Genomic DNA, 14,651 nt, shown 5'->3' on the forward strand with positions numbered 1-14,651 from the left:
ATTACGCCATTGGCCATTCTAAGATATTCCGAGTTTTTTGTTTTTTACTTGGCTTAACGCCCTTCTCGAAGGGTTCCGCCAACTGTCGAATTACTTACTTGACTTACCAATACCATGTAGTTGGCTAGTCAGTCCTTACTACGGGGGAACGGCGTAGGAACGTATCATCACCATCGTGGCCATCCATAACCTCCCGTGACCTTTATAACCTGTCGAGTTTATAAATAAAAAAAAACAAATCAAAGACTTAAATCGATTGGTCACCAAGGAATACATTAGTCAATAATAAAGCCAACAAATGGGACAAATAATGCTAGGAAATTACTGATGATTACAAGATATTTGAATCTGAATCTGAATATCCTTATTCCAATATACTACAAAAGACTTACATGCGAAATTTTTACAGCTAATTTAAGCAAAATAAATAAGTTTTACAACAAAAATTCAACATTTCCTAAAAAATCTCTGATCAGGGAACAATTACTTATCGCAGCGGCAAGGAGATTCTTCTTATTGGCTTAACGACCTCTAAGGTCATGCCGGCTATCGAAATGGCTTACTAGACTGCCGATACCACGTAGTTGGATAGTCAGTCCTCACTACGGGGGGACGGTCCGGATGGGATTTAAACCCCGGTCCTGCCATTTGAAGACCGGCGCTGCTCTCGCCTATACCACCGGGCCGCCCCAAAGGAAAGAGATTACAGCTTTTGAATCAAAACATAAAAAGAAGAAGAATTTTTGAATTTTGTCACCAAATGTTATTAGATTGGCAGCAAAAAGTTTCCTCTTTCATAGAAATTTTATGGAAATACCATGAGCAAATTAAAAGATGCTAGGCTTTATGATGCGGCAAAATACAAATTCCCATACAAAAATGTATGTTCTACCCTCGGTAGGTGGTTATAGAAGTGAGGTAAATTGATTGAAACTTTTTTATTTGTTATAATTATTACGGTTCAATTAATTGAAATTTAAATTAAAAGTATATATAAAAAGGATGGAAAAATCTGATTTTTCTGCAAAAAAATGGAAGATCTGATCATAGGAAAAACATGTTTTTCTTTGCATTCCCAGAAATTGCAAGCTGATAATTCTATGATTTTAAATGTTATTGAGAATATGAAAGAGCAAGACATACCCGAGTAGGTGGGTATTTGAAATAAAGCTGCTAACGGTCCATTTGAAATACAGCAACGGTCGAATGTAGGCCGACTGTACAAGAAGCTGTCGTAACCGCGGTGCAAGAACTTTGACAGCTTACCACACCAACACCACTGCACACGGCTAGCGCGTGTTTGCTTGCGGTGCGGAGCGAGTTATTCAATCGCGGGCATGTAAACTTACACCCCGGCGCCAAGTTTAGTGAAAATCTCGTTATTATTACACGATAATATCGTATTAAGTTTTAGCCTTCAATTTGCATTTTTGAGTGTGCAGCCGGTACGGTGCGCTATTACCGTTTGCACGGTGGGCAACGAATGATTTCCGTCTTGTGTTTGTTTTGATCAAGCGGCAGCGGCCCCCGGGACATAATGTTTTCATCCAGCACCGTGTCTACTTTGCTACGCCAGTGTACCATTTCGTGGTAAGCAACCGGGAATACCTTCAAAACGCACCACACTACTTCTTCATACACTCATCACGCTACTTGTTTACATTCCAACACAGGAGCAGCACCATCGTACCGGTGCGATCGAAAAACTATCTCAACCGACCCCGACTCCGCAATCCGGTGTGGTTTGTAAAGAAGACGCGCACGGTAAGTAGCAGCCCTTTCAAAATGGACTTCCTATGTAAAGTATCCCTTTTTCACGCTCTCTTTTTTTTACGCTCCCCGCATTTCCAGTTACACAATGAACAATTTACCGAGGATAATAAAGCCTTCCTGAGCGAGGTAAAGCGCGAAACGATCCTCACTGCAGCCCAGCGCGGCCAGTCAACGTTGCTGAAGCTGGCGCACGGTGACGAAAGCTCCCCACCGGTCCAGTGGGCACCTGGCCTGAAGCGTACCGGCGTGATAGCGAAAAAGATTGGCCAATACCCGCTGTGGACCAAGGATGGACAGAAGATACGTACCACGCTGCTGCAGATCATCGACAACGAGGTGGTGAAGTACATCCCGCCGGAAGACTATCGGCCGGCACAGGAACCACGCCAAAGCCGCAACTGGCGCAAATCGTACGGATGTTTGCTGGTCGGTGCAGAGCACGGTGATCCCTCGCTGTTCACCAAAGAGTATGCAGGGCTGTTCCGGGATTCGGGCGTCCTGCCGAAGAAACATCTCTGCCGGTTTATCGTATCGCCGGAGGCACAGCTACCGGCTGGTACCCCACTTACCGTTAGCCATTTCCGCGTTGGCGATTATGTGGACGTGCGGGGCCATACGGTTGACCGCGGGTTCCAGGGGGTGGTGAAGCGGCACGGCTTTAAGGGTATGCCAAAGTCGCACGGTGTGACGAAAACGCATCGCCGGCCGGGTAATATTGGAGCCGGTGGTAATAAGGCACGTGTATGGCCCGGCACCCGGCTACCAGGGCATATGGGCAACCGGTGGCGGGTGCTGCGTGGTTTGCGGATTTTGCGCATCAACCCACAGTACAACGTGATGTGGGTGATGGGTAGCAATGTGGCCGGTAGTACGAACGGGATCGTGTACATTTACGATACGATACTGCCGCTGCGCAAGCACGGTTCCAAGGGTGGGCCGGCCGGGTCGCCACCGTTCCCAACTGCGCTGGAACCGTTGCCGGCAAACAGTGGCGATGTTTGGCTGGAAGAGCTGCACGATTTCCGTAAGCTTTCGATCACGTACAGCAATGCGGGCGGTGAATAGAGACATGCGATAAAAATACGCCTGTAGAATAATTATGAAAAATGGAAAGTGTAAAAGCGCCTCAATATATATCTGTATCGGTAAACGATGTATTGAAAGATATTTTTTTACCTTAAATATTTGTGCTCCATGCATATTACACGGTTTCGATCCACATAATGGAACTTTTGAAACACTCAGTGGAATTTTTCAAATTTCAAATTGGATTATTGCAAACTTCTTGTGGAACTTGGCAATCAATCGTGGAATTTCTGCGAGCGTTTGAAGTTTCCCGGTGAAATGAATCCAAATCATCCAAAAACAGCGCAGCACACCTTGTTCTTATGTAGGCAGCACGCTTGTTGTAAAGGTTGTTCTTATCAACTCATTTGTAAAAATTGTACTCAGCTTATGCAATAATCCACTATGTGGTTAAAAAATTCCTCAATGGGCTTGTAATATTCCAAATATTCCCCTAAGCGATTCTTCTAATTCCAGTATATGGACAGAAACCCTGTAAGATACCCCAATATTCCTATCTTTCTGACTAGACGCATCAACCCCACTACTATACATCGTAACTGAGGCTTTCAACACCTCCTTTCTAGTTGTACCTGTTCGTCCTATAAAGGCTGAGCATGATGGGTCGCTTTCTGCCATTCTCATGACAGGACCAGCCCATCGGAGCCTGGTGAGTATAATTCGCCTCTTCATTGCCCTTTCAAATATATGGGACCAATGATTTTTCTAAGCATCTTCGTTACGGATAAGAAAGTTTCATCCGATTTAGACAGAGTCCATGTATAGTTTATTTTAGTGAAGTAACTTGCTGGTTGCATAAAAATTGAGGTCCAATAATGAAGTAATCGCTGAAACGTATATCTATTTTGAGGCCAAATGACAAACTGTATTTTTAAAATGGTTTCGAAAAGATAACAGATCGCTATTAGCACTGCTTCACTCGCGAAGGCAATTAAGTTTAGTAAACAAATTGAATGTGGCCAACAAAAAATCCTCTTATTGTGGTTAGTTCTAACATTTATTACCCACCCGTTGCTGAGACAATATTTGTTCTGCAGAATCCCATTTTTTCAGCATTATTACTTTTTATACAATTGTTCTTTTATCACAGTCTTCATTGGGAAAATCCGAGGCATCTGGTTCTCAATGCATCCTTTCTTTCAACGAATATCAATCAGATGTTCTGGGGTTTTCTTTTTTCCTATTTCTAATTTGCTCTGTACAGTTGTCATTTACACCACATCCTCACAGCGATCGGTTAGCAACTTTCGGAAACCTCCTTTCCATTCACCCGTGGCAAATATTCCGTTCCGTTCGTTTCGATTGCACCATTCAGCTTACCGTTGTGCTCGACCGGATTCTGATGGTCTGTAGTGTCGCTTTTGGCCGTCGGCAACATAGCACCGTTGCGTATCAATTCTTCGCGCGTTTCTGCCCCGAGCTTCAGCAGACAGACAAGGGCAGCCGCCTGTTCCGCGTACCGTTTGTTTTTCTCCCAGAACGAGCTAGTGTACCGTTTGCCATCGTACCGTATGAACGCCCGGAACAGTTTATCCTTCTGCTGCACCTCGTACTGTGCCCGGGCAAGGCCGTTGCGAACGGCGTGCAGATAGAGCTTTGATTTGGGCAGCGTGTTGTCTAGAAATGTGAGCAAAAAAAAAGAAATAAGACAAAAAAAACTACAAGCATTTCCACCTAGGCAGGTGATTGTGATAGTTCACCATCAGTAAAGTTGGACCGTATAAAGCAAACGTTCTCCTCAATAAGTGGTTCCGGATCAATCTCCTGCTCAGCTGGCGGTTTCTCGAGGCATTGCTTTTTACTCGCAGCCGGTTCACTGTCATCCGCCCCCATATGATTGCCATTCTCCGACAGTGTCCTTGGCCGACACGCCCGTCTTCCCTTGATGCCGGCAAAATGGTAACGCAGCTGAGTTTCCCGACAGTAATCACCCAGCTCCCAGATATCACATATCTGCTGCATCGTTTGACTGTCCAGTAGACGCCTTCCGGTCGGGCTTTCCTGCAAGCTGCGCAACATCATCTGCACGCAGTACTTGGTATTCGAGGGTGAATTGTCGAACCGTACCGAAAGTTCCAAATATCGCCGTATAACGTCATCCAGCGGGAGCGGACCATCCGTCCGGAACACGGAACAGTTCCATTCGGCGGCGCGGGCCACCATAACGCTTGTGGTGGAACAACGCTGCGCAAACTTCACTATATCGTGACGGCGGCTTATGCTCTGCGAACCACCGTTTGCAATGACGGGAATGTGTAGTGCAGTGGCGACCCTTGCGATAGCATCTGGGAATGATAGTAAAGCAGCACGGTGAAAAATCTACACCAGCAGGTTAAAGCAGTAACAAAATGGTAAGGATTCACACCCATCAGACTTTCTGCGACTGTATAAGACAAGGACTCTATCCGTCTTGGAAAACGGATGCATCGGGCAGCTACAACACATATACTAAAACTGCAACGAATTCAACATCGTTGTCTTAGGATTTGCTCAGCACAGTACAATAGAACGTCAAGTCAATGTTACGATACGTAATTTTCGCTCAGCTCAAATTAATAATAATCAAAATTCAATTCAATCCAAACCGAAAGAAATTTCCCATATCTTAAACCAATTGAAAACTAGGAAATCAACTGGTTTTGACAAGATAAATAACAACGCTCTCAAAAGGCTACCTCCGAAAGCAATTATATTTCTAAATTCAATTATAAATGGTTGTCTAAAACCTGGCAAAGACCACAGCCTCCCTCAAAATTATAGACCTATCAGTCTACTGAGCTGTTTAGGAAAAATCTTAGAAAAACTTACAGAATACCGATTATCGTTGCACACAAACAACAACATAATACCATCAAGTCAATTTGGATTCCGACCATCTATCTCAGCCACTAATCAATTGCATAGAATAACAAACACTACCCACACAACAGACAAAACAGGAAATCAACAGGGGTAGTGCTACTCGATACAGAAAAAAGTGTTTGATTCCATTTGGCACCAAGGACTAGTATTCAAACTTATCAAACTAAACTTCCCGGAGAATTTAATTAATAGATTCATTTATCTCAAATCGGTGTAACAAAATACACACCACAAATTCAACATAAAACCTCTAAACCCCATCGGCAGGGGTACCGCAGGGAAGTGTCCTGTCCCCACTGTTATTTAATATATACACGTCAGATATTCCAATCATGCCGAATTGCGAACAATTCTTTTACGCTGATGATGTCGCACTATCATCAACTGCAAAAAAAAACCCCCGAAGACGGTGATTAAAACACTAAACAAAGCCCTTATAAAGTACTCTAAATACTAAATAAATGCGGCGCTAAATCTGAAGCAATGTTCTTTACAAGATACACAAGCTCCCGCAAACTTCCTTGCTTGAATTTAAAAATTAACGGTTACGAAATTGTATGGTCAAGCTCGATTAAGTACTTAGGACTATATCTCGATAGAAGGTTGACATACAAAACCCACATAGAAAATATAACCATAAAATGCGAAAAATATTTAATACCCTATACTGCTTCCTCAACAGAAAATCCAAACTTTCATTCCATAACAAATTGTTATTGCAGCGGCATATGATGCCAAGTGCCTTTCCAGCACGGTGAAAATTGCTAAGAGTTTTACCCTCTTAAGCTAGTAGTTTATAAGCATGGCGTCCAAAGTAATTGTAAATATTTGTTTAAATTAAGTGCTAGCAATAAGGATAGGTTAGAAACAATAGCTTTAGTTTTCTCTCAACTCAAGGGTTTTTCAATTTCCAACACATTTTTTTCCGTAACATTTAAAAACACACACAATCGCCAAATTTCACTTCAGCCACGTTGCAAATAAGGTAAAATGCCTATGAGGAGAGAAGATGCATTCGTACCCATTAATACTGAGATCACAGCCACTAGTGGAAGATTAAATTTGTTAAAATGGAAATATACTTCACGAAAAAAACTAAACTGTCATAGTGGATTATGAAATCCACTATGTCCTTAGATGCATCTAGCATTACGACTTTTGAAGCTATCGCATCGCCTTCTACTTAGATCCACTGCATCCAACTACATAGACAGGCTCCCATCCCAGAGAGGCAGGCTCTAAGTGCAAAATAATGACTTCATTTTATGATTTTGTAACTCTACTGGCAAACCCAAAACACACCGCTTCACCAGAGTCCTACAATTCCCTTTTAGCAATCGACTCCTCCGTGCGAGAGAAACACTCCGAGAGAAATGATCTGCACTGGAAGACATTTTTGTGGCTTCAGTGTATTTACCACTGGCGCCGAAGCCTTCCACAAGCGTAGACAGCTATGCTCTATATTAGTAGCGCGAGCTGGCTGCTATCCTTGTCATTATAAGTCGTTCTAGGCATTATAGAGCTTTGATTACGTTATCCAAAAAATACTGCATATGCTAAGCTCTTTGTTTGGTAAAGCATTCCGAATATCGCTTATTTTGGATGTCTGCTCATTGCCGAGATCCCCGGAAATCTCTCTACCTTCCTTCCTCTCTCTTTTTCTCTTCTTGGCGCAACACGATCCACCCAGTCATTTAGATTGTTTTTTTTTATTTTAAAAGCTATATAATTTAGTATAATTTTATTGCTTGATAATTTCGTGTATTTTGATTCACTTTAATGTTGTTTTGCGTTCATGGTATTGGAATTATGTTAGGTTTGTGCCACCACTACGACTTGACCAGTCAAAATGACTGAACCTTTTTATCTCGAGTGCTGTATTTTTTCAACGTTAATAGTATTCTTTGTTTCAAACATAAAACAGTTTTACATATCATTGTAGTGTAGAAATAGCTGCAGGAAAAAATATTTATTCAAAACACAATCCTATAGACGGATAGAAAAATGTGTAGCACAGCATATATACCATACCACAGTACAATTAAAAATCATTTGAGGAAAGTTCCACACAAGATTTCTTAAACTGATTTTGAATTGTATTTTGGTTCTAACAGTCTAAGGGATTGTTGTCTGAAAAAAATTGATACTACAATGATGAACAAAACTGTTTTATGTTGGAAACAGAGTACATGATTAATGTTGAAAAAACTATGGAAATCTGTTGGATAGAAGTCGAGATATCCGCCCTCAATAAGGACCAGTCATTTTGATTGCTCCGGTCGAAGTGGCACAAACCTAAGAAATTTCCTATACCAAGGACGTCTGATGGGACGACCCGCAAAACAACAGTGATTGAAAATACGCAATTTCATTGATAATAATAATCAGATCCAAGCAATGTTCTTATCACTTTACTTCAGAAAATTTAGAAACAGTCAAATTGACTTGTAGGTCGTACTAGAACTAAGCCAAGAAACTAATTTTATATTATTTTGATAAACTTAACTGAAAATTAGTTAATTTATACACTCTGGCTAATTCGAATATTCAAACGAGTTATTGATTATACTTTTCCAGAGTTCCTCACATTGCTCATGAACTTGTACACGAAAAATTCACTCTATGTTTTACCATACCAAAACGAAATAAAACATCAGTAGTGGAAACCAAATATAGATTGAGACGTGCCAAAAAAAAAAACTAGCAGGACAAGAACAAACAATACATGCGTGGCAAAAAAAAAAATACCTTCATTAACCGGATCACGCGGTCGTTCCGTTTTTGTGCGTCCATGCACCCCGATCGCACTGATCCCGGTCGATTCGAGATCTTTCGCGAGTTGTATCGTTTCGTCCGGATCGGGCATAACACGTATCTTGCACGTCACCGGAATGCTTACGCTTTGGACCAACCCTTCGAGAATGGCTTTTGCACGGGGCCGATCGTACAGTAATGCCACACCCATGCCACCCTTGATGGAGAAATCTTTCGGACAACCCATATTCACATCGATCGCTGCTACATCATTTTGCATCTAAAAAACGTGGGATAATATTAGTAAGGCTAATTTGATACTACAAAGTGTAAAGTGTTATTTAACGGATGGAGGAAACTACCATCAGTCCCACGGCAACTGCACGCTCGACGGAAGCCGTACCGATCTGCAGGATCACCTTTTCCCGTTCATCCGGGCAGGTACGGAACACAACCGTACCGTCCGTTTTGTCGATGTAATCCACCGTTCCGAGTACCTCTATGAAAGGGAGTCACATTAAAGACCGATTGGGGCTTGGTCAACCAAACTTACCGTTTGTGTGTCGTTCCGTTCGCAGCAACTTCCAGTCAATGATTTCCTCGGTGTAAACGAGATCGGCACCGTATTCCAGGGCCAGTAGCCGCATCGGTAGCGTACCGACACGCACCATAGGCGCGAGGACAAACTTATTTCTATAATCTATAGCGGATTTCATGTTGTTCGGCATTTACTACAGATAAGCGTTCGTCCTCCTTCGGAAATGCCTCCCGATGGCGGTGAGTGCGGATTCGTGGCGGATCTTTTTCTCACTATCCAACCAAAATAAATCCAACCAAGAACGGTCAAAAGCACGCTTGATTTTTAGCATGACAGCAAAGGAAAATCAAAACAACACTCGTACAGGTAGTACACAAGGTACGCTTTATACTCCAAATGTAAGAAATAATAATAATAAGGAAGGTAAAACACTCGAGAAGTGTTTGAGCTATAAAATACTTTCAATCATACAACATACTCATACTCAAAGAAAAAAGAAAAAAATATATTATTTTCGATTTTCTTGGGAATTTCTTTACTTATCGATCAATACGGATTAGACGATTTACATTGCTAAATCTTAAATAAGCGTATCTCGAGACTTGCCTGTACTGTTTCGGTACAAACAGCAGCAGGCCGAATCTCACCAACATCATCAAACTGATCCGTATAGAGCATTTGCTTGCGCACCGGAGCTAAAAGGCGTTTGACGTTTCTCTGTGCGTAAAACAAAAACAACACAATCTTCCTAGTGGGTTTTGTCAACCGTTCCGATTGTTTACCTTTTTCCTTCGATAACACAACTTTAGTGTTCTGCGCGGAAATCGCTCTAGTGCTCCTCCTATTTGCATCAAGGACAGAAGAACGTTACGGGAGGGGAAAAAGCGTCCCCAACATACCGGCGGTGATTATGAACGCACGGTCGGGTAAAAGCGTACACCAAGGAACACGCGGAAACCGTAGCATGAGCCGCTAGGATGTGTTATGTCGTGATCGCTAAGTTCATCCGCCGGCGGCTGGTGTTAGCGATTATTTTCCTTCTCTCCCTGTCCTACTGTATGGTGCACCTGATACGAAGGGTAAACCGAACCCAACAGACAAAAAGCTAATTAGGACGATTCAATCAGTGTCTCCTTGTTTCCTGCTTTCACCGTAGAACAACAATTTAGGTTTAAATGAAGATTATCTGCAGACGCAGCTGTTGCTGCGTAAAAACATTATCTGGACCAAAGCGAAACATTATCGACCGGATCCGGCCGTGCTAGCGGCACTGGGTGGCGTGGCGAACGATACGGAAGAGGAACAGCTGGAACCGCTTACATGCCGGAACTCGATCCAGGGCAAATCGCTCATCGTCGACGACCGGGGGTACGTGTGTTCCCGGGCCGAGCTGCAAAAGAACGGATGCTGCGGTGAGCCGGACCTGCCGGGGAATGCGATCGAGGCGGGTAAGGTGTTTCCGTGCCGTACCTGTTTGCCGAACCGGTGCTGCGCCGTGTACGAGTACTGTGTGTCATGCTGCTTGAACCCGGACAAGGTAGAAATGGGTTGTTTTCTTACACTAACGGTCGCCGGTATATTATTTGAAAATCTTTTTTTTTATCATCCTTCCGCCCATCGACCACAAATACCCCTCATACAGCGACCGATCCTGGAGGAAGTGTTAGCCAAAGCGAACGGCAGACAGGTGGCACTGTACGCCGAAGTGACCGATCAGTTTGAGCTGTGCCTAACCAAGTGCCGCACCAACTCGCAATCGGTACAGAACGAAAACAAGTACCGGAATCCGGAGCAGAAGCACTGTTACGGTGAGATGAGTGAAGGGTTGTGGCCGTCCGGCACCGGGAAGGACGCCCAAAAAACGCTCCCGGATGATGCGTGAAAGTTTTTCTCGCTTCCTTTTTTTCCTTGTTGGTTGCACGTAAGCTAGATAGAAAGGATATCACAGTCGCAATCAGTAAGCGCCAGGAAAGGTACATATGGAAGGTCAATTTTACATTTTACATCTGGCTGGTGTATTGATGTTGTCCCTTCTTTTAACCTGTGTGGAGTAAAAAAAAACTATGCAAAGTGTAGAAACAAAGATAATTCTACTATTATAATAAAGACAAAAAAGGTATTTGTTAGACATAATAATAGGCAAAACGAAAAAATCCAACATTCCTATCCTATTATTAAATTCCTAACCTAACCTCTCGTATTGTTCGCAACCGAAACGCTACCCCCTAGAGATAGGGAAAAATACAAAAAAAAGCGGGACTGGTTCCGGACGAGTCCACACGACATCGGAACTATGATCCGGCTAGTAGGTGCAAACAATCGTTCCTGAACCGTCCGGAACCACTGGCGCCGTCTGGAACCGTCAAAACAGTCCGTAACTTGATTTTAGTTGTTAATAAAGGTTAAGGTTGATTTTAGTTCGTAATTATTCGCCGTAAAAGTTAATATCTATTGTTAGCAGAGAGCAGGAAATTTCTAAGAATCATTCGCTAGGAAGATTCGAGTCGGATCTGGTTGAAGGATTCGATCCTATTGAGATGCGATTGGGATTCGTGCCTTTTCGTATTCCATTAGGATAGTATCCGATCTGTTTAAGATTCCATCCGATTGGGATTTTATAGGGACTCGATAAGGGCTCTCAAATGAGGGGATTGGAATAATCATGTTTTTATTGGATGTCATGTGTTTTACTATACCTCGAGTATCTTCGATCTGTGGTATTTTTTCGCGGATCTTACCAAAGTGTTGAAATGATGATTTGCCGAAAAGATTCGATGTCTAATTTAATCTAATTAATTGAAGGGGCGGCCCGGTGGTGCAGGCGACAGCGGCGCCGGTCTTCAAATGGCAGGACAGGTGTTCAAATCCCATCAGGACCGTCCCCCCGTAATGAGGACTGACTATCCAACTACGTGGTATCAGGAAGTCTAATAAGCCATTTGATGGCCGGCGTGACCTTACAAGTCGTTAAGCCAAGAAGAAGAAGAATTGAAATCGCGGATTTTCTCTATTCTAGGGATTTTATTACAAGTGAAATGTAATTCTTTTAATTTAATATAATTTTTAATTCTTTTCCCGACTGAACCTTGGACTATTGGTCTCGCCAGTGACACATTCTGAGGTTCGAATCCTTATAAGGTTTGGGATTCGGAGATTCGACTCACCATTATATTATATCTTACCCGTCCCCGAAGGACTTCATGGGTTTGGGATGAGTAGTAATAGTAGTAGGACGCCCCGGTGGTGGGTCGACAACGTCGTTCGAATCCCATCCGGACCTTTCCCCCGTAGTGAGGACTGACTATCCAACTAGGTGGTATATCAGCTAATCTAGCAAGTCATTAGATGGCCGATGTTACCTAGATGGTCGTTAAGCCAAGAAGAAGAAGAAGTAGTAGTATTACGTAAACGACGACTAGTGCTCTACACTGTCTTCGCACATTAATAAAAAACGCAGTAAGAAAGTAAGCAAAATGATGCATCCAATGGCAAACTGTGCGGTTAATGGCGCACAGTTTTACGACCCAAAAACCCCATCCGGGCGGGTATCGTTTGCGCTCGGTTTTTTATTCTTCTTCTTGGCGTTCTCTCCACAGTCGTGCAGTGTTTTTCTTCTGCTGATTAAACCCATATCTTACCCCTTGGATGCCGCTCTTTTACATCCGTCAGTCAGTCACGTCAGCATCGTCCAGCACAATTCGATGATGGTAATTATTATTATGTTACCTGTTGCATTTATCGCCCCGTACGCACTAGCCCGGTATACGTCCGCCTCCCCCGTCTCCCCCCATCCCGATCGATCCTGCCATTATCCTTGCGGAGGTCAACTAAACGTCAGCAAAAATCGTTCGTGCTCGTAACGTCCGCTGGCAGCGTTCCCAAAGTCCACGGTGGATCACACGCGTAGCACAGGAGCAACAAGCCATCGAACGCAGGTGGCAATGCGCGTGCGTGACTCGCGAAGGCGGCACGCAGAAATTCCGACCCGAACCCGGGACCGAACGGTTCGTTCCAGGAGGATGCGGCTTTGGGCCGGCGATGGTGGGCAGTCAGGAGAATGGCACGAGAGTTTCAGCGCTGGCTGTGTCGCGCGCGGACGTCAGTCTTGGCGGTGAACTGTTGCGAACAACTACGTCCTGCCACAACCGCAATCAATCTACCAGCGGGCCCGAAACCGCGGACTCGGCGGGTGTTGTGCGTTGCGTGGTTTACCGTGCTGTTTTGGCGAAACTTAACCCATTCAAAACAGTGGCCGATACTGCTCTGGTTCACCTGCCGAGACGAAGATATTACGATACGGGGTTCGAATGTTTTGGCAAGTCGCAGGTGTTTGTGTTGTTTACCCGGTACGAAACGAAACGCAAGCCAAAACAAGCTGTCGGTTCGCGCCAGACTGAAACTCCGGTACCGGCTTACCAACGTGAGGTGCAGTAGTTCGCGCGTTGCCTTGTTCGGGAGGGCTCCAGAGTGCTCCAGAGTGCTCCAAACCGTTCTCCAGCGACCTCCACCAACAAGTGCTGCTACTAGACGCGATCCTGACGCGATAAACCTCGAAACCCAACTCGTCCATCAACCTTACTCTACGGCCTTTGATACATAAAGAGTTCTAGCAGCTGATCCCCTGTGTTTTCAGTGGTGTACAACTCTTCGAATATTTGGCTCGAAGTTCCAAAAGTTATCGTCCACCTTCGGTTATTTTATTGGGGATTTGTGACGATGACAAGGTGTCTGGTGCGAAAGTGAAAGTACGAACGATCCGTTTTTGATCCTTCCATTTTTAACACATCATCCCCATTAAATCCGTCTTCCTCGGCAAGATCAGTGGACCTCCGTGCCCTATGATATGGAATTCAAGTGCTCCACGCGATTTCACGCACATGTAAAAAAGCGGCTATTCCGGAATCTGGTTGGCGTGGAATCTAGGCAACTGGTGGGATTTAACAGCTGGTGTTGACCGGGTAAAGTTTTGGAGCATCAGCACGCTAGGCGGCCACCCCAGGACTCTTTGTGTGGACGCAACTGCGCTAGTACGGTTAACGGCTATTCCATATGCCATTATTTTTGTGGGGCAGAGACGAGCTTGTTTACACGCACCTAGTATATAGCGCGACAGCCAAGTCACGTCCAAAGACCGGCGCAAACAAAGTTCGAACTAATTAGAGGACCGTACCGTGCATATTTGGAGAAGCATGTGCCTGCAACGATTGGATTAGGATGTAGCGAAGCATCTAGCCTGCTAGCTGGCACGAAATTTAGATATTGACAGTTTTACCTTTGCCTGCAAGTGACGCAGCCGCTACGTATCCAGGACCCTCACGCAAAAACCCACCTTGCTGGTACTGGAACGCGCTGTAGGTGGGACAAGATATATATAACGCACATCACGCGTGTAGTTTTTGCGCAATGGGATGTAGGATGCAGAGGATGGAATAAAATGTTTATAACCTCTCGCCGGTGATAGGTGACCCAAAATTGACCACCATCGAGGCTCAAGCTTTCGTAATCGCCTACCACGGCTACACCGGCGCTCTATCGCGTATGCTCCAGTAAGGCTTAGCCTAACTAAGTGTGGCTACCGGTCAATTTAGGACGGAGTGTCTTCTTCGACACCAAACCTGAACGTTGCAAGCAAAAGCCC

General features: G+C 44.1%; 6 protein-coding genes across 6 annotated transcripts in view; 5 read left to right on the top strand and 1 right to left on the bottom strand.

Annotated features, from left to right (window-relative positions):
• The window catches only part of LOC126556789 (alpha-1B adrenergic receptor-like), a 462,834-nt gene that overhangs the window by 427,874 nt on the left and 20,309 nt on the right, over nucleotides 1-14,651 (top strand). The gene's annotated exons all lie outside the window — the stretch shown is intronic.
• LOC126561477 (cytochrome c oxidase subunit 6A, mitochondrial) overlaps nucleotides 1-14,651 on the top strand; it is a 382,637-nt gene that overhangs the window by 326,953 nt on the left and 41,033 nt on the right. The window lies entirely within an intron of this gene.
• LOC126567869 (prolyl endopeptidase FAP) overlaps nucleotides 1-14,651 on the top strand; it is a 299,756-nt gene that overhangs the window by 214,820 nt on the left and 70,285 nt on the right. The gene's annotated exons all lie outside the window — the stretch shown is intronic.
• LOC126558534 (39S ribosomal protein L3, mitochondrial) lies at nucleotides 1,538-2,838 on the top strand. Its single transcript, XM_050214561.1, has 3 exons — nucleotides 1,538-1,590; nucleotides 1,674-1,764; nucleotides 1,852-2,838. Exons 1-3 carry the CDS (start codon nucleotides 1,538-1,540, stop codon nucleotides 2,836-2,838), a joined length of 1,131 nt encoding a protein of 376 aa, XP_050070518.1.
• Nucleotides 4,097-9,203, bottom strand: LOC126563249 (tRNA-dihydrouridine(20) synthase [NAD(P)+]-like). Its single transcript, XM_050219882.1, has 5 exons — nucleotides 9,029-9,203; nucleotides 8,838-8,974; nucleotides 8,470-8,755; nucleotides 4,560-5,144; nucleotides 4,097-4,476 (listed from the first exon to the last, which is right to left on the bottom strand). Exons 1-5 carry the CDS (start codon nucleotides 9,201-9,203, stop codon nucleotides 4,097-4,099), a joined length of 1,563 nt encoding a protein of 520 aa, XP_050075839.1.
• LOC126560026 (SREBP regulating gene protein) lies at nucleotides 9,972-10,895 on the top strand. Its single transcript, XM_050216190.1, has 3 exons — nucleotides 9,972-10,092; nucleotides 10,170-10,550; nucleotides 10,656-10,895. Exons 1-3 carry the CDS (start codon nucleotides 9,991-9,993, stop codon nucleotides 10,893-10,895), a joined length of 723 nt encoding a protein of 240 aa, XP_050072147.1. The 5' UTR covers nucleotides 9,972-9,990.

The sequence above is a fragment of the Anopheles maculipalpis genome, chromosome X (assembly GCF_943734695.1).
Source record: "Anopheles maculipalpis chromosome X, idAnoMacuDA_375_x, whole genome shotgun sequence".
In the NCBI taxonomy this organism is placed as follows: Eukaryota; Metazoa; Arthropoda; class Insecta; order Diptera; family Culicidae; genus Anopheles; species Anopheles maculipalpis.

Excerpts from the sequence above, each read along its gene's own strand:
- LOC126558534 (XM_050214561.1), top strand. The coding sequence starts at position 1,538 with ATGTTTTCATCCAGCACCGTGTCTACTTTGCTACGCCAGTGTACCATT. Across the intron at positions 1,591-1,673 it reads CGCCAGTGTACCATTTCGTG|GAGCAGCACCATCGTACCGG; the intron begins GTAAGCAACCGG and ends ATTCCAACACAG. Across the intron at positions 1,765-1,851 it reads TTGTAAAGAAGACGCGCACG|TTACACAATGAACAATTTAC; the intron begins GTAAGTAGCAGC and ends CCGCATTTCCAG.
- LOC126563249 (XM_050219882.1), bottom strand. The coding sequence starts at position 9,203 with ATGCCGAACAACATGAAATCCGCTATAGATTATAGAAATAAGTTTGTC. Across the intron at positions 8,975-9,028 it reads AACGGAACGACACACAAACG|AGGTACTCGGAACGGTGGAT; the intron begins GTAAGTTTGGTT and ends TCCCTTTCATAG. Across the intron at positions 5,145-8,469 it reads GCGTGATCCGGTTAATGAAG|ATGCTATCGCAAGGGTCGCC; the intron begins GTATTTTTTTTT and ends TATCATTCCCAG.
- LOC126560026 (XM_050216190.1), top strand. The coding sequence starts at position 9,991 with ATGTGTTATGTCGTGATCGCTAAGTTCATCCGCCGGCGGCTGGTGTTA. Across the intron at positions 10,093-10,169 it reads TGGTGCACCTGATACGAAGG|AACAACAATTTAGGTTTAAA; the intron begins GTAAACCGAACC and ends CTTTCACCGTAG. Across the intron at positions 10,551-10,655 it reads GCTGCTTGAACCCGGACAAG|CGACCGATCCTGGAGGAAGT; the intron begins GTAGAAATGGGT and ends CCCCTCATACAG.